Raw genomic sequence first — 22437 nt, 5'->3', positions numbered from 1 at the left:
TCCTCCACGTGTTTGCTTGCTTTGAAGCTCTTAACGAGCATATCATCTATATATACTTCCATGTTTCGTCCTATCATGTTTTTGAACGATTTGTTCACCAATCGTTGAGATAAAGCTCCGGCGTTCTTCAGCCCAAACGACATTACTTCATAGCAATAGATTCACTGATTAGTGATGAAACTCGCTTTTTCTTGATCTTCGGTAGATAAACCTATCTGATTGTAACCTTGGTAAGCATCAAGGGAGCTAAGCAGCTCACAACATGCAGTCGAGTCGACCAATATATCCATTCTAGGTAATTGAAACAGATCGTAATGACACGATTTATTTAAATCGGTAAAATCTACACACATATGCCATTTTCCTCCTGGCTTTGGGACCAAATCGACATTGCATTCCAGTTCCCGTATGACCTGCCTGATGTATTTTGATGTTAAAAGTTTTTCCACATCTTAAGCTATGTGCTTATTCTTGTCTGGACCAAAGGACCTCTTCTTTTGCTTTATCGGTTTCGCTCGTGGGATTAAGATGGAGTGCATGTTTTGAGGGTATTCCCGGTAAGAACTCGTCGCCTCACGTGAATGCATCAACATTGTGCCGCAAATAGGTCATCAGAGCCTTCTCCACTTTTGTTAGCAAATCTGACCCAATCTTGAGTGTTTTCCTCGGATTACCGAGCATTAATTCTATGTTCTTGAGTGCTCCCACCGAAATCAAGCTATCTCTCTCCTCTGATTCTCTTTCAATAAGGTGTATCTTATTTTCATCAGTATTTTATTTAAGTTTTTGTTTCTTTCCCTTCAAGAAATATTCGCAAGTAACCTTTCTCCTACGATTTTCCATCGAGTTCCGCAGAGTAGCCGCGTGACATTCTCTCGCAATTCGACTATCTCCAATCGCAGGAGTTGGGAATTTAAGTTTCATGTGGTATATGGACGCAATGGCTTGAAATAAATTCAAGCTCGAGCGGCCTAGTATCATGTTGTAGACTGAAGGGGCTTTCACTACCAGAAATTTTACCATCTTTGTAGCTTGCCTAGGGTAGGATCCAAGAAAAAGGGGCATACTAATTTCTCCTACTGATTCAACTAATTCTCCTGCAAAAACAATGAGAGGAGTGTTCACTGGTGTTAGTTGTTCATTGCTCATCCCCATTTTTTGGAACGCTCCATGAAAAATTATGTCTGTCGTACTTCCGAAATCCACAAGTATCTTTTTACCCAAAAGTTAGAAATTACAGCCAAAATTATTAAGACGTCGTTATGTTAACCTTTAGAGGCTTCCAAGTCTGTCTTTTTTCCAAAAGATATATCTTCATCTATCTTCGATATCTCGTTAACCGTCTGGGTGCGGCTATGTGTGAGGAATGGTGATCTCTTGTGGCAGGACAAGTGAGATTCTTCCTTGTCTCGCCTCGCTCTCTTTGATGCTCGCGTTGACGACAATCATCGTGGTGTTTGTCATCTCATTGTTGACCACATGACTTGTCCACATAGTCAACTAACTATCCTCGTTTGATTAACTCCTCAACCTTGGCTCTGAGGCTAAAACAATCCTCAGTGGTGTGTCCTTTATCTTTATGGAAGCGACATTATTTCTTTGATCGTTGTCGCTTAGGGTTTTTCTTCATGGGACGCGGGGGTTGCAGTAACACTTGTTTCTCAGCCACTACCAATATTTCGGTTAAACGTGCATTCAGAGGAGTGAACTGGACTTGGGGCTCTGAGCTATATGTTTCTCGTCTTTCTTTTTGCTTTTCGGTTTCTCTTGGTCCTTTATTCTCTTCCAAAGTATCGTGGCTCGATAGATTCCTCTACGCGTATGTATTTTTCTGCCCTTTCCAGTAATTCTTCCAAGGTGCTTGGCGGTTTCCTGGCTATCGAGTCTTTGAATTTCCTATGACAAAATTTTTGCTGCATTATCCCTGCTAGCAAGTCATGGTTTACATGGGGAACATCATGGACAACTTGTGTAAACCATTGTACAAAGTCTCTGAGACCCTCCCTTTCTTTCTGCACTATTGTAAATAAGTAGACTGTTGTTTTTGGGTATTTTTTGATTGAAAACTGTTGGAGAAAACACTGTGTTAACTGCTCCAAGCTTCCAATGGTTCCAAGAAGCAGTTTGTTGAACCATGCAAGTGCACGTCCTGATAGAGTGGTTCGAAAATTTTTGCAATAAGCGACGTCGCTTATGTCGTATAAGTCTGCATTCGCATAAAATCTATCTAGGTGATCCACATGATCTTGTGGATCACCTGTTCCTTCATATTCTGGGATGTTGATGATTTTTATTCCAGCAGGCAGTGGCTCAGCTAAGATGGCCACGATAAATGGATTGCGCCTGGTGGGTAGGATGGCTAAAGGCCTCTCTTCATCATTCATTGCACGAGACCCATGGAGAGGAACATAGGGTATGTACTTCATGGTTTGCGAAGAGGCACGATGTGTGCGGCTATGGGCCTCTTTTTCCTAATGCGTTGTCTTCCTCTTGGAATTAACTAGAGGAGTGTTGGCTTCACTTGCTGCTTTTTTTTTTCTCCATTATCTTTTTGACTATGAGTAGATGAGCTTTCGTTGAAGTCTGCTTCGTCTGCTTCACCCTGCTGCTGGGATGCTAGGAATTATTCCATTGCTTCAACCGCTGCATTGGTGGCGGTTTCTTCTAAAATGGTTCTCAGTGCTTCTTGGGTGATCTGTATCTCTGGAGGAGGCGGGGTTACGAGAGGCATTTTTCCACCACTATCAGCATCGTTGGAGTTGTGTGATTGCATATTTATTCTCAATGACGATGTATGGTTCCCACAGACGGCACCATGTCGATGTAGTCAAAAATTGTGATTAATCGGACTACTCTGCAGGTTCGTAAATGGATCCGAGTAATTGTACACGGGTATTCCAACTAGCTCGTAAATGGGTCCCAGTAGCTGGTGGAAAGAAAACTTTGTGGGTTATCTATCACCTGCGTCACAAACAAATGTCAGAGATACCGAGGTTTGCTCGGCATAGACACTCCGATGATCAAGTCAGAAAATAATTTAAAGATGTTATCTGAGCATAAATTCATGAGAGTCTTGAAAAATGAGAATCATCTCGTATTTATAGATTTTTTGGAGTGTATAGCGGGCTTGAGCCTTTGTAATTATTTTGAGCTTCAATAATGAGTTGAATAATTAAATTGGGTAACTACCCATAAAAGAAATTACTAATGCTCCCGCTTAACTTGTTATTCATAATCTGAAATTTCAATAAACCAAGCTAGAATTCCCAAAAAGAAGACTACCTGTTATCAAATTATGACTAATATCAAAAAACTGAAGGTTAACAAGGTTTTCGAAGGCCTCTGGTAAGATTCCCGTTACAGCATTATTGGATACATTCGGAATCTTTAGTGAGATTCCAGGATTTGGCCGTTGAAGTTAGTTTTGGAAAAATCAAGTATTTTTAGGTTTCTCATTACACCAATCCATTCAGGAAACACTCTTACGAATCCATTTTTGCTTAAAACAAGATCATTGCACGATCTAAGCTTCTGCATTGTGCTTGGAACTGCACCAGAGAGTAAATTTTGGCTTAAATCAATCGACTTCAATAAAAAATAGTTCACAATTCCATCTGGAACTTCACCATTAAACTGGTTATTCCTCAAAATAATCATCCTAAAATTTTTCAGACCTTCAAAATCCCTTGGTATTTCACCCTCCAACATATTTTCAGACAAATCATGTTTCCTAATAGCAGACAATGACCCAACTCCCAAAGGTAACACCCGAAAACTAATTGCCCAAAAAGTTCAAAGAACAAACATCGAGTACGAGCCCAAACTCTTGGGAATTTTTCATATAGATCTCAAATTCCCACATTGGATAAAGAAATCACTTGAAATCGTAGGCATTTCTGTTTGATCAATATTATTTATATGGGCTTATACGTGAATAAATATGCGTTGAAGATTATCTATTAAGTCAAGCTCAAAATAAAGTGATCAACTAAGGTTTTGGGTTATTAGGCTTTAATGTATCTAATAGGTTGTGGACCTTTAATATGTAGAGACATAAGTGTAATTTCTATTTTTATGATGAGCTAAAACAGAAATATCATAAGATAATGATAAACACTATCTTTATATATGGGTCATGGTCCCCAGATCACGATTTATCATTTTTCCTATTCTCTTCCACATTAAGAAAATAGTTTAGAAGAGAAAATTAAAAGATTCTCTCAAGAAAAGAGTGCGTAGATCTGGAAGATCAAGACACGTTCTAAAGAATTCAGGATTATGGCTTCAGGTACGCTTTCGATTAAGTTTTCAGTCAAATTCTTAATGATTTAGCATGATGGATTTTGCGGTTTATGGATTTTCTCCAACAAGTGGTATCAGAGCCACTCATGCTTGAATAATTGAGATTTGTTTAAAGTTTTGTATATTATTTGGATCCAGGTCTGGAAAAAAACTTTTGTTTAAAAAACTTTTTTGATATAGTTTCAGATCTGGAAAATATTTTGATATGGCTTCAGATCTAGAGAATATTTTGATATGGTTTCAGATCTGGAGAATATTTTGGTTAAAATCCAAATTTTTTAAAGTTTCAGTTTTTGTAAAAAAATTTGGTTGAATATTTTAAGGATTTGATATAATATTTTGATTTTCTTTCTAGTTTTGTTCAAAAACAATTGGAGGAAAATCGAAAATTTGGATTTTTTTTAAAAAGGTACGGATCCGGGTCGGGCCGTACGGATTCAAGTCGACCCGTATGGAATTTCAATTTTTTCTCGGTTCAGATTTATTTGGTTTAAGTTTAAATATTCAATTATTCAAATAATGATAAGGTTATATGTATTTTTTAAGAAAGATCAATTGAAATAAAATGTCGCCAAAGTGACCTTTTTATGGAAATTAATTTTATTTTGAAATACAAAATGATTTTGGTATGTGATCTATATGAATATTGATCGGCACAAAGAAATGTTAATATTTAATAAAATTACATATACACTTATGATGGTAAACATGTGATAGTTGTTCGGTTTTTCATGAGAATAATAATTCGGTCCAAAGGAAGGTTGTTATTTGACATGATAGTTACTGTTGGAACATTTCATGTTCGCAATCTTGATTTTGATGTTAAAAAAACTTGTTATTGTGTTTCTAATATATTTACTCAAGTGTGAAGTTATTAAAACAAGAAGCAAACTGAAACTGAATTCTGCACAAATTTAATTTCTGGTAAGCTTCGGTATTTTGATGATATCTCTCAACTGGATGATTAAAATGACAATCCGTCGACTTCAATATTTGAAAACTCAATTTTGAACAAGTCGTATTTCACGTCAGTTGGGCAAATTTGGATGTTATCAAGTTCTAACAGATCACTGAATTACCAAACTGATTGCACGAAAAACAGCAATAATTTCGGTATGAGCAGTTGCGGTATTTTAGTCAAATCTCTCAGATCGTTTATTAAAATGAAGCGATTCAGTATGCGTCGGAAAGATAAGACAATGCTCTACAAATCATCTCCAGAAGTCAAAGTTTGAATCGAAGCTTAAGATGCTGATAAATCACGATAAAGCTACTGGTTCTGCACAAACTGAAATCAGCTAGGCTGATTTCAGCACACCAGCTGAAACTGAACTGAACCAGCAGCTGACCAACTGAATTGAACTGAACCAGCAGCTGACCAACTGAACTGAACCAGCAGCTGACCAACTGAACGGAACCAGCTGCTGACCAACTGAAACTGAACCAGCTGAAACTGAACTAGTTGAACTGAATTAGACCAGTTGAACTGAACCAGTTGACCTGAGAACACTCGGGAAAATGTTCAGCAAGGTGAATTTGACCGTTGCAATTTCAGAAACAGTACAAAAACTATCCAGACGGTCATATTCTTGTGTCTAACGTATATATCAAATTTGGGGCTTATAAATACAACATCTTGAAGATGAAACAAAATCTTTTGAAGAGGATTCAAAGCATGGGCAGTTGGCATGAATCAATCAGCTAGTTGAGAGCACAAGCCCTTGTGTGAAGATACATTTGAGATGTACACTGTAAAGGATAAATTTCTCACACACAATCATTCACACATATACAAGAGAGTTGAACTTTAAATATTAGTTGAGTGAGTTTTCACACAAAGGCATAAAATAATGTGTTTGTAGTCTTTGCATATGAGACATTAAACAATATGCTGATTGTGAGGTACTTCCTGTAATCTTGAGTGCTATGAGTTCTAGCTGGGTGCTTCCCTTCCGGAGTGGGTTTATATAAAAAGTTGTATAAATTAAATTCTTCTAGTAAATTCTTCCCAAGGTGGAAGAAGGGGCGACGTAGGAGCATTTGAAGTCTCTGAACATCCTTAAACAAATTCATGTCTATTTTTTTTATTGCATTTACTTATCATTTCCATTGTTTTAAAGATGCATTGCTGAAGCATTTTATGTGTTCTTAAAATATAAATTATTTCATAACAAGTGTTTGATAAAATGCTTCAACCAAAATATTTTTTGCTCATTCAACTTGCATATATTTTAAATGCTTTACAAAATTTTTAATCGGTTTCTATGAAGGATTATTTCTAGTGTCTTCCACTTGGTTTGAAAATCAAACTCGATTTAATTCATCGGTGTTCAATATTTCAAGAACCGAGCCATTGTAGCTCAACGATGATCCCCCTAATCGATACTGTCACTTACTATCCGTGTTTTACTGTTGTACCAGGATATCACTTACAAGTTAATATTTGTCCAAAGATGAAACATTAATGGAGTGCTCGATATTTTGTATATGGGGTTTACATTATTTGAATTTATTGATTATTTTATTTGGATATTTGGTTGAGCATGAATATTTGATTTTTGATCTTTGTTCAGATTTGATTCCTGCAAATAATTCCAACATTAATTCTATTCCTATGTTAAATTACTCGAATTTTAAATCGTGGCAAGAGAATTTGTTGATAGTTCTCGGAGTCATGGATTTGGATCTTGCCATAATGGTTGACTCTCTTTTCGCCATTATGAATAAGAGTACCTCTGATGAAAAAAAGGAGTTTGAAAGGTGTGAGAGGTTGAATCGCATGTGTATGATGATTATGAAAATGGCCATTCCAGAAATATTTAGGGGCACAATGTCTAGCGACATTGCTACTGCTAAGGCTTTCCTTTAAGACCTCGAAAAGAGGTTTGCTAAAAGTGAAAAGTCTGAAATTGGTACACTTTGGGCAAGCCTCGTTTCAATGAGGTACATGGGTAAGGCAACATCACGGAGAACATTATGGAAATGTCTCATCTTGCTTCAAGGTCGAAACCACTGAAGCTCGACCTCTCTGAGGACTTGCTGGTGCATCTGGTTTTAATATCTCTTCCTATCCAGTTTAACCAGCTCAAGGTGAGCTATAACTATCAAAAAGAGACTTGGTCTCTGAATGAGCTCATCTCGCACTGTGTTCAGGAAGAGGAAAGGTTGACGCAAGACAAGACAGAAAGTGTTCATTATGCCTATACCTCGAAAGATAAAGGAAAGAAAATGAAGGATAAAAAGCTGTAAATACATAGAGTCCGAAGAAACAACAGAAGAATCCTAGTGATTCTCAAAGTTCCGGTTGTTTTTTCTGTGGCAATGATGGTCATAAGAAGAAGCAATGCAGTAATTACCACGCTTGGCGTGCTAAGAAAGGTATGCTTCTGAATATGGTTTGTTCTGAGATTAATTTAAGTTCAGTGCCTAGAAACATGTGGTGGATAGATTCTGGTGCAACAAATCACATCACTGTGTCTATGTAGGGTTGATTGGATTTTCGAGAACCAAGTGATGCTGAAAGATTTATCTACATTGATGACGGCAAAAAGTTGAATTTAATGCAATAGGAAAATTTAGATTATTGTTAAAGACCGAAATATATTTGGATCTTTATCAAATATTTGTTGTACCATCTTTTAGACGGAATTTGATATTCATTTCTGCATTGGACAAATTTGGTTATTCTTGTTCTTTTGGAAATGGAATATTCAGGTTGTTTCTCGATTCAAAATTGGTTGGTTCTGGTTCTTTATCAGGATATGATAATATTTATTCTTTGGATGTTATTGCTTCGTTTAATGAATCCCTGGAAACAAGTAGAGGAACTAAAAGAAAATTAACCAGTGAGAATTCAGATGGTTTATGACACAAAAGATTGGGTCATATATCTGAAAAGAAAATAAGAAGGCTTGTATCAAACAATATTCTCGAACATTTAGATTACACATATTTTAATAATTATGTTAATTTTATAAAGGAAAAATAAACCAACAAAAGGAGATTTGAAGCCAACAGGTATTCAGGTGTTGTAGAACTTATACATATTGATATTTCTGGACCATTCCCTTCTACTTCTTGGAATTTTTAAAAATATTTTATAACGTTCATGGACGATTTTTCAAGATATGACTTTACTTATCCCGTTCACGAAAAGGCACAATCATTGGTGTGTTTAAAAACTATAAAGATGAAGTTGAAAATCAACTTGGCATAAAGATTAAAAGTGTTAGATCTGACCGTGGTGGTGAATAATATGACAGTTATGATGGCTCAGGTGAACAATGTTCAGGACCTTTTGCTAGATTCCTAGAGGAATGCGGTATCGTCCCACAGTAAACTATGATGGGTTCGCTCAATATGAATAGTGTTGCTGAAAGACGAAACAGAACGCTAAAGGACATGGTGAGAAGTATGATCGGTCATTCTACCTTATCAGAATCACTCTAGGGAGAAGCACTAAAGACAACAACATATATCCTTAACAGGGGGATGTTGAGTTTGCGGGGGACATAAAGTAAGAGATATTGTCTTTGAAGAGGAATATGTAAATATTCTCACATGTGTCTTGGAATTTTATAAGGATCACAATCCTCACTTTGACTAAGACACAATACAAGAAGAAAATAATAGAGATCCTCCCATTCCAGATGAACAAACTCAAGCACATCTAGAACCTATGCCATTAAAGAGATCCACTAGAGAGCGGAGAAATGCGGTGCCAGATGATTACATTGTATATCTTCAAGAACATGAGGCAGACATTGAACTGATGTAGGACGATCCTATTAACTTCCGTCAAGCCATGGAAGGTTCTAACTCTCAAAAGTGGAATGATACCATGAATGAGGAGATAAAATCCATGAAGGAAAATATTGTATGGGATCTTGTCACATTGCCTAAATGTACGAATCTTCTTGGTTGAAAATGAATATTTAAAAACAAAAGGGATTCGAAAGGTAATCTGAAAAGATATAAGGCTCTTCTTGTAGCTAAAAGATTTACACAACAAGAAGGCATTGACCATAAAGAGACTTTCTCTCCGGTTTCTTCGAAAGACTCTTTAAGGATTATAATGGCTTTGGTGGCGTTTTTCGATCTTGAGCTTCATTATATGGATGTAAAAACTGTGTTTCTAAATGGTGACATTGATTAAACGATTTGTATGGTGCAGCCAAAAAATTTTGTGTCCGAAGACACAAATAATATGGTTTGAAAATTAAAGAAATGCATCTATGGGCTTTAGCAAACATCTCGACAATGGTATTTCAAATTTCATCAAGTGATCATCTCGTTTGGTTTTGAGATGAATTTGGTCGATAATTGTGTGTACCATAAGTTATGTGGGAGTAAACATATTTTTCTGGTTTATATGTTGATGACATTCTACTTGCTAGCAACGATATATAGTTGTTGCATGACACCAAGAGATTACTAGCTAAGAATTTTGAGATGAAAGATCTTGGTGATGCATATTTTGTACTGGGTATTCAGATACATTGGGCTCGTTCTCGAGGTGTTCTTGTATTATCTCAGAAAGGCTATATCGAGAAAGTTCTCAAGCAAGCGATATAGGATGCTAAATTGTAAACCAACGGATACCCCTGTGGCTTAGGGAGACAAATTTAGTCTCAAACAATACCAAAGAATGATTTTGAGAAAAATGAAATGCAAAAGATTCCCTATGCATCTGCAGTGGGTAGTCTGATGTATGTTCAGATTTGTACACGTCCAAATATTATGTACGTGACAGGAATATTGGGACGATATTTAAGTAATCCAGGAGTGAAATATTGGAAAGCAGTCAAAAGGGTTTTACAGTACTTACAGGGAACAAAAGATTACATGCTCATATATCGGATGTTGGATCAGCTTGAAATCATTGGGTATACTGACTCCGATTTTTCTTGATGCCAAGATAGTATGAAATCTACATCGGGCTAAATCTATCTCCTTGTTGAAGGTGTCATTTCCTAGAAGAGTGCTAAACAGTCACTTATAGGCTCTTCTATCATGGCAGCTGAGTTTGTAGCGTGTTATGGAATATTGCTGCAAAATTTTGTCACGGGACTGCGCATTGTTAGGGAGCGTCATCGGCATATACACCAGAAAATATGGAGGAATAAATATAATGGTGTTTTCCGACCACTGGGGGTATTTTTTTTACTTTAACATGAAAATGACCTTTAAAAAATTTCTTGAAGGTTTATTTTACAAACTTTCGCCGCATTTAAGGCGTTCACTGTGTTATTCGTTTTTATCTCTACATGTTTCTCTGAGTCCCATTGACGAACGTTACGCAGCTAAAAGGAGAGGTGAATCATGTTTCTCCTGGAGCTTTACTCACACCTAATTAATTAACGTGTATATGTTTTTTTTTAATTGTGGTTTTATTTTATTTTTTAATTTTGATTAAAATTTTATTTGTGTACGATGTTCGAAATATTATTTTATGAAATTAATAATTAAAATAAATAAGTATTAATTATTGAATAGTTAATAAAATTATTAATAAAATATAATAAATATTTTTAAATTTGAAAAAAACTTTATAATTTTTATTAAAATATTTTTGGTTACTAAATATTTCAATTCAATATTTTTAGTTTTTAAAATCTAAATAATATTAAAAAAATTATTCATAACTTTTAATTTTATGTTTAATTATAATGATAAGGACTAGATTATCATATTTATTATATTTAAGGCCTAAAATTTATAAAAAAAAATAGAAAATAAAATTTTTTTAAAGATAAAGAATCTAAATAATATAACATCTACAATTAAATATATATTAATTATATATACGAACAGAAAATTATATTAATTTTGTACATAAATTATTAGCCCCTCAATTCATCTTATTTCATCAGATCCGGGGTGTGATAGGGTTCTGAAGGATGAACCGGATATAGACAATTCCAATAAGATTTAATTCTTGAACAAAAAAACTTAGATAAACATATCAAAATTAACTAAAACTAGTTAAAAACTTATAAAATAAATAATTTTTAAATAAAATACTATTAACGATGGATTATTTTAATCAAAAAATTTCATGATTATAAATTTTGTTAGTTCATACGCTAAATTTAAGATTTTTTTATAAATATACTTTATTTTTGCTTAAATATTAGCGTAAGTATATATATATATATATATATATATATATAACCGATCATTACTTATTTTAAGTTGTTTTAAAACTTTAACTGATATCAGCTGAACCGATCAAAACAGTTTTAAGACAGTTGTAATCCAATAGTAAAAATAAGTAAAGAAACAAAATTTGATTATGAATGTTCAGATACTTCAAATGTTCCTACGTCACCCCTTCTACCTCGTAGATAGGATCCACTAGAAGATTTTGATTTCTACAACACTTTGTATAAGCCAGTTCAGCTTAGGACTTACCCTACTGCCTAACTGAACTCCTAACACTCAATTAGACTGAAGGCAAAACCTTTTAGCCAGCACTTGTTTAACATCTTTGTGTGAAGACTACATACACAAGTTTACAGTCTTTGTGCAAAATTCACTCAACTTATCTCAAAGCTTAACTCTCTTGCATGTAAGTGATTGTGTGTGCGTGTATGAGAACTGATCTATGAATACAACACGAATGTGTTCTATGAGATATTTGTGCTTCTAAACTAAGCTGATAACACTTTAAAGTTATGTGTGTCCTATTTCTTCGTCTTCTGTATATGTTCTTCTATTACTGATACACACACATTTATTTGATGATCTTCATCTTGTATCTATAGAGGCAAAGCTGATCGTATGTCAAGACTCATCAATTATGTTAGTTGCAATTTGAATTTGTTTCCTGAATTGTTGTCTTCACTTTTTGAAAACCATTCTGGAAACTTTCTATTTTAAGCTCTACTGCAACGTTCATTTTTTTCCCTTTGATCGGACAATTGCTTGTACCTTTTTTTAAAGATAGATTCCTTTTGAATTTTTTTTTTTTGCGATATGTGAACTGGTTTGCTCCAAACTGTTGCTCTGAACTGGTAAGCAACTGGTCTTCGACTGGACTGGTGAAATCATTTGGCTCATCATTTTGAACTGATTTCACTTATTCGGTTGAACTGGTCAGCTGGGTTTTTCATTGATTGAACTCTTCATCAGCTGGCACGGCTTTTGAATGTCATCTGAATCACATATCAGCTGGACAATCAGTGGAACTTGTAACGACCATGGGCTATGCCGATCTTGGGCTCCCTCGGGGGCCTTGTCTCATCCTGGGTTCTCATTGGGGCCTTTTTCCTCACGGGCTTTCCCATGCGTCATTACTCATAGACATTCTCTAGCCCAGACACTGGAGCTTTTACCTTTCCAGGATTAGAACCCAAGACCTCCTAGACTTATATAGTTGGGCTAGTAGCTCAACTGGTACCAGGATTGCTGCCAAGACCTATATAAGTCCAAGAGGTCTTGAGTTCTAATCCTAGGAAGGTAAGAGCTCCAGTGCCTGGGCCAGAGAAGTTCTATGAGTAATGACGCATGGGAAAATGATAAGCACGAATTATATAGCATTTTAGGGATTTTATTTTGTCGTATTCGTGCATATCTGGCATTTTTATTCCGAGTTTTGCGCTTATTTCGTCTCATTATGGCTGTTTGCAGGTTTGACCAAAAGAGGGTGAAAACCAAAAAAATGAAAGAAAAGTCAAACCTCGCAACGCCACATCAGAAATACCCGGAAAAATAGGGGAGAAAATAAAGGCTTTGGGAAACAAAGGCCTATACACGGACCCCGGAGACAGGTCCGTGCCATTCAATTGCCAAGAACCCAACTTACAGTGTCTGCACGGACCCCTCTGCGGATGCAGGCACGGGGTCCGTGTGCGCAATATCAGATCGAGATTTTGGCGAAGATTTGCTCGTGATCTGGAAAGGAATAAAAGGAAAAAAAAAAACGAGACAAAACGGGGTTTTTTTTTGAGAATTGAAGAGAGCCGACTTTTAGAGGAGAAAAAAAAAGGGCGACTTTGGGACTCCTGAAGACGGCAAAGACTTGGGAGAAACGAGAGAAAAAGACAGTGCAATTTACACGCAAGATCCGCGCACCATCATTGAGATTTCTCTTCTCTTTTATTTTCTTATTTTTAGACATGAATTCAAACAATAAATTTGACTTTAGTTTTGAATTTATGGAGTAGTTTTTCTTGTGATCGGGACCACGATAGGGACAAACGACTGATTTTGTTTATTCGTTGGATCATTCAATTCATCAGTTATTTCATGTTATTGATTAATGTTTGCGTAATTTTCGTGCTTTTGATTTGGCCAATTAATTGCATGTTTGTTGTTCGATCTTGACTCGAAAGGGAATAGATTGGAATTAGCTTCAAAAATATTAATCAACACACAGTTAAACCGACTAGAAATAGTATTCGGTTTCAGTGTGCGATTTTAGGTGACAGCTGTAATTCTATCGTTGATGCATGCGTTTTTGTTTAATTAAATTCAATTAGAAATAATTGGACTCTTAAATGAAAATAGGATTATAAATTCTAGAAATAGATTTATAATTAAATTAGAGGATTACATCGTGACTACGAATAATTGCTAGTCGAATAATTCTCGTGCTTGAATTTGATCAAAGTTTGTTACCGTTGTGTGCTCCCGGTCATTCTATTTAAATTTGAAAAAAAAACCCCACGTTCCAAGCTTCTCTGGTAATTGATTTAGTTATTAAATTAGAATAAATTCATTTAAAAATTCACTTAGTTGAAATAATAATCAATCGCTCGTTCTTGTTTGCCTAGATTAAATAAAATAATCGAATCTTAGTAATTAAATAATAGTCTCTGTGGGATCGATACTTGGACTGTTCGTCCATTTACTATAACTTGACCTAGTCCGCTTGCTAGAATTAATCCCAACCGAATTTAGCGGTCAAGTTTTTGGCGCCGTTGCCGGGGACTGTTTATTTGATATTATGATAAATTATTCATTTGAGACTAGGCTTTTATTCTTAGTTTTAAATATTTCATTCTTTCTTTAGCTTTTCATACTCTTTTGGAGCTTAAATCTTGCACTTTAATTTTTGATTTCAGGGGTTAGCTCGTGTTATATGAGCCGTGCTCAAGACGTCAGGAATCTAGTACCACTTGATCTTGAGATTGAAAGCACTCTCCGCAGTATCCGCAGAGCTCGAAGGAACAACGACTTGACCCTGGAGTTTGAAATGCCCTCATATGCCAAATTTCTTAAAGAGATTTTATCAAACAAGAGGAAATTGGTTGACTTTGAGACAGTTAAGCTTTCGGAGGAGTGTTACAAAATAAACTCCCTCCGAAGCTTAAGGATCCAGGTAGTTTTTCTATCCCTTGCACTATTGGAACTTCAAATTTCAGTAAAGCTTTGTGTGACTTAGGTGCAAGCATTAACTTGATGCCATATTCATGCTTTGAGAAACTGAAAATAGGTGAAGTGAAGCCAACTACAATTTCCCTACAGTTAGCTGATAGATCGATTAAATATCCTAGGGGAGTTGTAGAGGACGTGTTAGTTAAGGTTGACAAGTTCATTTTTCCGGTCGATTTTGTTGTGTTGGATATGGAAGAAGATCGTGAGATTCCCCTTATTTTAGGAAGACCGTTTTTAGCCACTGGGAAAGCCCTGATAAATGTACAAAAGGGTGAGTTGGTGCTGAGACTGAATGATGAGAGTGTGGTGTTTAATGTTTTTCAGTCCATCAAATATCCTAATGATACATCTGCTTATTTTAGAATTGATGCTACGGACGAGTTTGTTGAGTGTGTTTTACAGGAATTGATAGGTGACGATCCTTTGGAGGTCTGCTTAACTCATTCATCTCCGCAAGAATTGGGAAATCAAGAGCTTTGTGAATGTATCTCCTATTTGGAAGCAGGCAGACCAATTTCAAAGACGGTAAATTCTAGGATTGGGGAGCTTGGGCATGTCCCAAGACCGTTAAAGTCATCCATCGAAGAATCCCCGATCCTAGAGATGAAACCTCTTCCTTCGCACTTAAAATACCTGTTTTTGCTTGATAATGATAAATTGCCAGTAATTGTTTCATCTACTTTGACAGGTATGTAGGAAGAGAAGCTGCTGCGAGTCTTGAGGGATAACATCAAAGCCATAGGTTGGAGCATTGCAGACATTAAGGGGATCAGCTCTTCTATGTGTATGCAAAAGATTTTGATGGAGGCCGATCACAAGACGTCTACTCAACCCCAAAGGCGTCTAAACCCAGCCATGCAAGAGGTGGTAAAGAAAGAGGTGATTAAGCTACTGGACGCAGGTATTATTTATCCGATTTCTGACAGTAGATGGGTTAGTCCAGTCCAAGTCGTTCCAAAGAAAGGTGGGATCACTGTTGTGAAAAATGATAATAATGAATTAATTCCCACGAGAACTGTTACAGGGTGGCGTGTTTGCATCGATTATAGAAAACTTAACGATGCCACCCGTAAAGATCATTTCCCCCTCCCGTTTATTGATCAAATGTTGGAAAGGTTAGCAGGCCATTCTTTTTATTGTTTTCTGGATGGTTATTCGGGTTACATGCAAATTCCCATCGACCCTGAAGATCAGGAGAAAACCACTTTTACTTGTCCTTATGGGACATTTGCATATAAACGGATGCCATTCGGTCTATGTAATGCACCAGCAACCTTCCAACGATGCATGATGGCAATTTTTCATGATATGATTGAGGATTTCATTGAGATATTCATGGATGACTTTTCTGTATTTGGCTCCTCATTTGATACTTGTTTAATTAACCTGTCTAAGGTTTTGGAGAGATGTGAAGAGTCGAATTTGGTCTTAAATTGGGAAAAATGTCATTTTATGGTGAGAGAGAGAATAGTGTTGGGGCATAAAATTTCTGAAAATGGAATTGAGGTCGATAAGGCAAAGATTGAAGTAATTGAGAAACTTCCAGCCCCAACCAACATTAGAGGAGTGCGTAGTTTCATTGGGCATGCGGGATTCTACAGACGATTTAAAAAATATTTTTCTAGCATTGCCAAGCCCATGACTAATTTACTGATAAAAGATGTGCCTTTTGATTTCTCTGCTGAGTGTGTGCAGGCATTTCAGGTTCTGAAAGAGAAATTAATCACAGCACCTGTGATGATAGCACCTGACTGGGGGTCTGCATTTGAGGTGATGTGTGATGCAAGCGACATGGCGTTAGGGGCAGTGTTGGGACAAAAGAGAGACAAGTGCATTCATGTCATCTACTATGCTAGTATGACATTGTCAGCCGCCCAACTAAACTATGCCACCACAGAGAAGGAGTTTCTTGCTGTTGTTTTTGCTCTGGATAAGTTTAGATCGTATTTAATAGGGAGCAGAGTTGTAGTGCACACAGACCATTCAGCCTTGAAATACTTAATGTCTAAAAAAGATGCAAAACCAAGGCTAATTCGTTGGATTCTTCTTCTGCAGGAATTTGACTTGACGATAATCGATAGGAAGGGCACAGAAAATCAAGTTGCCGACCATCTTTCACGTCTGGAGAATCACGTTCAAGGTAATGATTTTATTCGCGACGATTTCCCGGATGAACAACTCTTTGAGATCACCAATCTACCGTGGTATGCTGACTTTGTTAATTATCTATCAAGTAAGTTCATTCCCCCCCATTTTACATATCAGAAAAAGAAAAAGTTTTTCTCAGATTTAAAATACTATTTGTGGGAGGACCCTTATTTGTTTAGAATATGTGCAGACGGTATAATTCGTAGATGCATTCCCCAAGAAGAGGTAAGTGAAATTTTGTTTCATTGTCATGCTGGTCCGGTTGGAGGCCATTTTGGGGCAACTAGAACTGCGTCCAAAGTCCTCCAGTCTTGTTTTTATTGGCCTACTTTGTTTAAGGATGCGCATGAATATGTCACAAAATGTCCAGATTGTCAGCGAACAGGTAATATTTCTAGGAGACATGAATTACCTCTCAATAACATTCTTGTGTGTGAATTATTTGATGTGTGGGGTATCGATTTTATGGGTCCGTTCCCGGTTTCTTTTGGGAACAAGTATATTTTGGTGGCTGTAGACTACGTGTCTAAGTGGGTGGAAGCAAGTGCATGCAAAACTAATGATTCTAGGGTTGTCGTTCAATTTCTTATGAAAAACATTTTCTCACGTTTTGGCACACCTAGAGCCATTATCAGCGATGGGGGTACTCATTTTTGTAATCGTCAGTTTGACAGTCTGTTGGATAAGTATGGGGTCCGACATAAGGTGGCAACACCTTATCACCCCCAAACTAGTGGTCAAGTCGAGGTTTCGAACCGAGAACTAAAACGCATTCTTGAAAAGACTGTCGGTGCTTCGAGGAAAGAATGGTCTAGGAAACTCGACGATGCACTATGGGCATACCGCACCGCTTTTAAAACCCCCATTGGCATGTCCCCTTTCAAATTGTTATATGGAAAATCGTGTCACCTACCTGTAGAACTTGAACATAAGGCTTATTGGGCTACTAAATTTCTGAATTTTGATGCTAAAGCCACAGGTGACGAGAGAGTGCTGCAGCTAAATGAATTGGACGAGTTCAGGTTGGAGGCCTACGAGAATGCCAAGCTTTACAAAGAGAAAACCAAACGCTGGCATGATCAAAACATCGTCCATCGAGAATTTGTGGTAGGACAACTGGTCCTACTATATAATTCTTGTCTGAAACTGATGCCAGGTAAGTTGCGTTCACGGTGGTCAGGACCATACACTATCACACAAGTTTTTCCCTACGGAACAGTGGAGATCACGAGTGCAACAACCGGAGCTTTCAAAGTAAATGGGCATAGGCTGAAGGTTTATCATGGTGGTGCCATACCCGATGAGCCGACCACAGTGGATCTACAAGATCCAAACTAAATCAAGGGAGTACAGTCAGGCTATCGACTCTAAATTTAGCGCTTACTGGGAGGCAACCCAGTGTTTATTTTTATTTTTCTTTCATGCTTTAGTTTATCTTATTCGTTCTAGTTTACTTTCTTTTTGTTTTTCTAGCATTGCTCGTGAGTTAATCTCAGTGAATGGTGGTGCAGGTAATTTATCTACTAGCGGTGGAATTTCTCAAGTGTGGGAGAATCTATCAGGGCGATCGGCTTCAAAACCACGAATTGACCAGGGAAGTGTCTGTACAATTCTTGCATCTTGTGTGCTTGATTGAGCCTCAAATTTCGTGTTTAGATCTATAGAATTGTACATGCATGGCATCACATTTGGGTTGGTTCGTATATTTTTCAAAAAAAAAAAAATAGATTAATCGAACAACGATCCCTAGAACTTGTCTGATTAGCCCTCGAAGCGAAAATACGAACGATGGTGACTTAGGGATGATTTAGGCGATCTTTGGACCGTTTGAGCCTTTCAAGCCTGACCGATACATCATTCATTGCCCAAGTAACCCCTTTTGAGCCTGAAAAAAAAAAATCGAATGGTGTGTGTCAATGACACACAGTCAGCCCCCATTCGTCAGTTATTCAGTGTCCCACATCAACTACCTGAATCTTAGCCTATACACTTTTTCCTACCTACATGTGAGAGAAATAAAACTCTTGTGCACATTGGAATGTTTGAATTACGCCAATGGATTGAAGAATTGAGTGAAGGAGTCGATGAATTTTTTTCATGTGAACTTAAAAAAAAAAAAAAAAAAAAACTGTGGGTGAAAGTTGGTGGACAATGAGAAAGAAAATGAGACGCTAGAGCTTTGAAAATGATGAAAAGATAGTAACTGTTGACGAGTCGAAAGTTGAATGAATGTACTACAGGAATAATTTTTATTGTATCTCAATTTTGATTCCCCTATCTTTTATTGTAGCCGTGAGCCTTGGCCTTACGTTATAAGCTTGAAAAGACCTATTAACCAGGTCATTGTCGTTCAACATTTAGTAGAGAGGGGTATGAAAGTCAAGCATATGGGGCGTTTCGATAACAAATGAAAATAAGTGATCATGAAACCAAGTAGCTTGAGATGAGTACGAGTCAGACTTACACACTACACACATCTTGTTCTGTTGATCCTGACTGGGTAAATGTTTGAATCTTGAATTGCAACGAAAACGAACCTTGTGATATGCGAAGTGTGATCTTTTGACCGGGGGTGAAAGAGTTTAACAAATTGAGAAGTTTTGATTGTGGTACTTGAGTTCTGAATCTGAAATATTTTCATCTTTATTTATTGTCTAATTTGTTCGAGGACGAACAAGGGTTAAGTGTGGGGGAGTTGATAAGCACGAATTATATAGCATTTTAGGGATTTTATTTTGTCGTATTCGTGCATATCTGGCATTTTTATTCCGAGTTTTGCGCTTATTTCGTCTCATTATGGCTGTTTGCAGGTTTGACCAAAAGAGGGTGAAAACCAAAGAAATGAAAGAAAAGTCAAACCTCGCAACGCCACATCAGAAATACCCGGAAAAATAGGGGAGAAAATAAAGGCTTTGGGAAACAAAGGCCTATACACGGACCCCGGAGACAGGTCCGTGCCATTCAATTGCCAAGAACCCAACTTACAGTGTCTGCACGGAACCCTCTCCGGATGCAGGCATGGGGTCCGTGTGGGCAATATCAGATCGAGATTTTGGCGAAGATTTGCTCGTGATCTGGAAAGGAATAAAAGGAAAAAAAAAACGAGACAAAACGGGGGTTTTTTTTGAGAATTGAAGAGAGCTGACTTTTAGAGGAGAAAAAAAAAGGGCGACTTTGGGACTCTTGAAGACGGCAAAGACTTGGGAGAAACGAGAGAAAAAGACAGTGCAATTTACACGCAAGATCCGCGCACCATCATTGAGATTTCTCTTCTCTTTTATTTTCTTATTTTTAGACATGAATTCAAACAATAAATTTGATTTTAGTTTTGAATTTATGGAGTAGTTTTTCTTGTGATCGGGACCACGATAGGGACAAACGACTGATTTGGTTTATTCGTTGGATCATTCAATTCATCAGTTATTTCATGTTATTGATTAATGTTTGCGTAATTTTCGTGCTTTTGATTTGGCCAATTAATTGCATGTTTGTTGTTCGATCTTGACTCGAAAGGGAATAGATTGGAATTAGCTTCAAAAATATTAATCAACACACAGTTAAACCGACTAGAAATAGTATTCGGTTTCAGTGTGCGATTTTAGGTGACAGCTGTAATTCTATCGTTGATGCATGCGTTTTTGTTTAATTAAATTCAATTAAAAATAATTGGACTGTTAAATGAAATTAGGATTATAAATTCTAGAAATAGATTTATAATTAAATTAGAGGATTACATCGTGACTACGAATAATTGCTAGTCGAATAATTCTCGTGCTTGAATTTGATCAGAGTTTGTTACCGTTGTGTGCTCCCGGTCATTCTATTTAAATTTGAAAAAAAAACCCCACGTTCCAAGCTTCTCTGGTAATTGATTTAGTTATTAAATTAGAATAAATTCATTTAAAAATTCACTTAGTTGAAATAATAATCAATCGCTCGTTCTTGTTTGCCTAGATTAAATAAAATAATCGAATCTTAGTAATTAAATAATAGTCTCTGTGGGATCGATACTTGGAATGTTCGTCCATTTACTATAACTTGACCTAGTCCGCTTGCTAGAATTAATCCCAACCGAATTTAGCGGTCAGAAAACCCGTGAGGAAAAAGGCCCCAGTGGGAACCCAAGATGGGAAAAGGCCCCTGAGGGAGCCCAAGATCGAGATAGCCCATGGTCGTTACAAAAAAACTCGTCTTTTTTTGTAACGATCATAAGCCATTAGGCTGAACCAACATGGGCCTCGGCCCATACCCATGCACCACTACTGGTCATGGGTCATAAGGATGGTCCAGCATGGGCCTCGGTCCATGCCCATGCACCGCCACTCATAGAAGATCCCACTCCAGGAAAGTGGTTTCTTTCGCCTCCCCCAACACTTGAACCCAGGACCTCTAGGCATAAGTACCTAGATTTTTAAAGTGTTGGTACCAAAATGAGTAATTAATTGATTTAATTTCTTAATTTATTATGTGACATGCATGAATATATGTTAAATAGGATTTAATCATCTTTATGCATAAAACTGTATTTTTAAAGGATATTCAAGTTGCGATCGAGGAACGGAGACCGTGGGCGAAAAATGTAAAATATTTTTATTAAATAATTAATTTTAATTATTTAAAATATGAGTGAGGCTTTTTCATATTTTTGAAAATAAGGAGTTTTGAGGTGATTTTATACGCCGAAACGTAATTTTTATCGGTGTTGGTTTTTCAACAAAACACGAGGTTTTTGGGACACCCGACTATTAAATTCACAATCTTATTTTGACAAAGCTATTTTAATATTTTAATTAAATTCTAATCAAGCACTAATGGGTCTAATTTGTTAGCTTAATAGGCCTAAGCCTCAATTAGTGAATTAATTAGTATTTAAATATGTTAAATCACCCCAAACCCCTACAAAACACACGCCTCACATCAGAATTCTCTCCCAAACTCCTTAAAGTACACGGCTCACACATACAAAAATTTGAAGAAATAAAATTCGAAAGGCAGGAGGAGTTCAAGCCAAGGTTCTTGCCCTTTTCTTCTTAATCGTCAACGAGAATTCGTGCGTTTAATACGCAAAGACACGCATAATCCTTCCCTTCAAACATCGTCACACCATATTATGGTTTTATAAATGTTTTGTATGAAACATAAAGTGGCGTGATATTTATTTTCGAAACCACATGTGCGTGTGTTCTGAACTTGGATTTTTGATTCCAAATTCATGTTTTAATTGTGGTAAGGAGGCTGCCATGATATAGGTTATGATCAAGCATTGTTTTACATGAGTTCAGAGCCTTAGAATATCACCAAAACGCTGCACACAATCAGAACTCACAAGCTGTAACCAACTTGGTTGTAGGTTGATCGTAGGGCTCGTTTTCCTTGACATGGTGTGTTGGCTTGGTTCGGTTGCACCAGAACTAGGCTAGAGTCTCGTGAGGGGTCTGAGAGGGGGTCCTAGCCACGTTAGGGCTCGAGTTAAGTGGGTTGGGAGGAGTCCTTGCAAACAAGGACTCCTACCCGAGAATCTTCAAGCCACGCGCAGAAGTGCGCAGGCTTCCAGGGGTTAAGGGGCTTGGTTTGTGGCTCAGGGGCTGGGCTGGGGTGAGTCTTAAG

At 37.0% G+C, this 22437-nt stretch overlaps 1 protein-coding gene across 1 annotated transcript; it reads left to right on the top strand.

Moving 5' to 3' along the window:
* The first annotated feature begins 2396 nt into the window (after positions 1-2396).
* On the top strand, positions 2397-18168 carry LOC142550167 (uncharacterized). Its single transcript, XM_075659406.1, has 14 exons — positions 2397-2427; positions 2566-2792; positions 2861-2892; positions 3320-3390; positions 3474-3560; positions 6876-7062; positions 7305-7392; positions 7456-7547; positions 9250-9443; positions 14370-14588; positions 14690-15207; positions 15379-16154; positions 16257-16971; positions 17269-18168. Exons 1-14 carry the CDS (start codon positions 2397-2399, stop codon positions 18166-18168), a joined length of 4137 nt encoding a protein of 1378 aa, XP_075515521.1.
* The last annotated feature ends 4269 nt before the right edge of the window (positions 18169-22437 follow it).

Source organism: Primulina tabacum, chromosome 6 (assembly GCF_025594145.1).
Source record: "Primulina tabacum isolate GXHZ01 chromosome 6, ASM2559414v2, whole genome shotgun sequence".
In the NCBI taxonomy this organism is placed as follows: Eukaryota; Viridiplantae; Streptophyta; class Magnoliopsida; order Lamiales; family Gesneriaceae; genus Primulina; species Primulina tabacum.
Note: the sequence above shows the minus strand (reverse complement) of the source record. Positions and strands in the feature narration are given on the sequence as shown.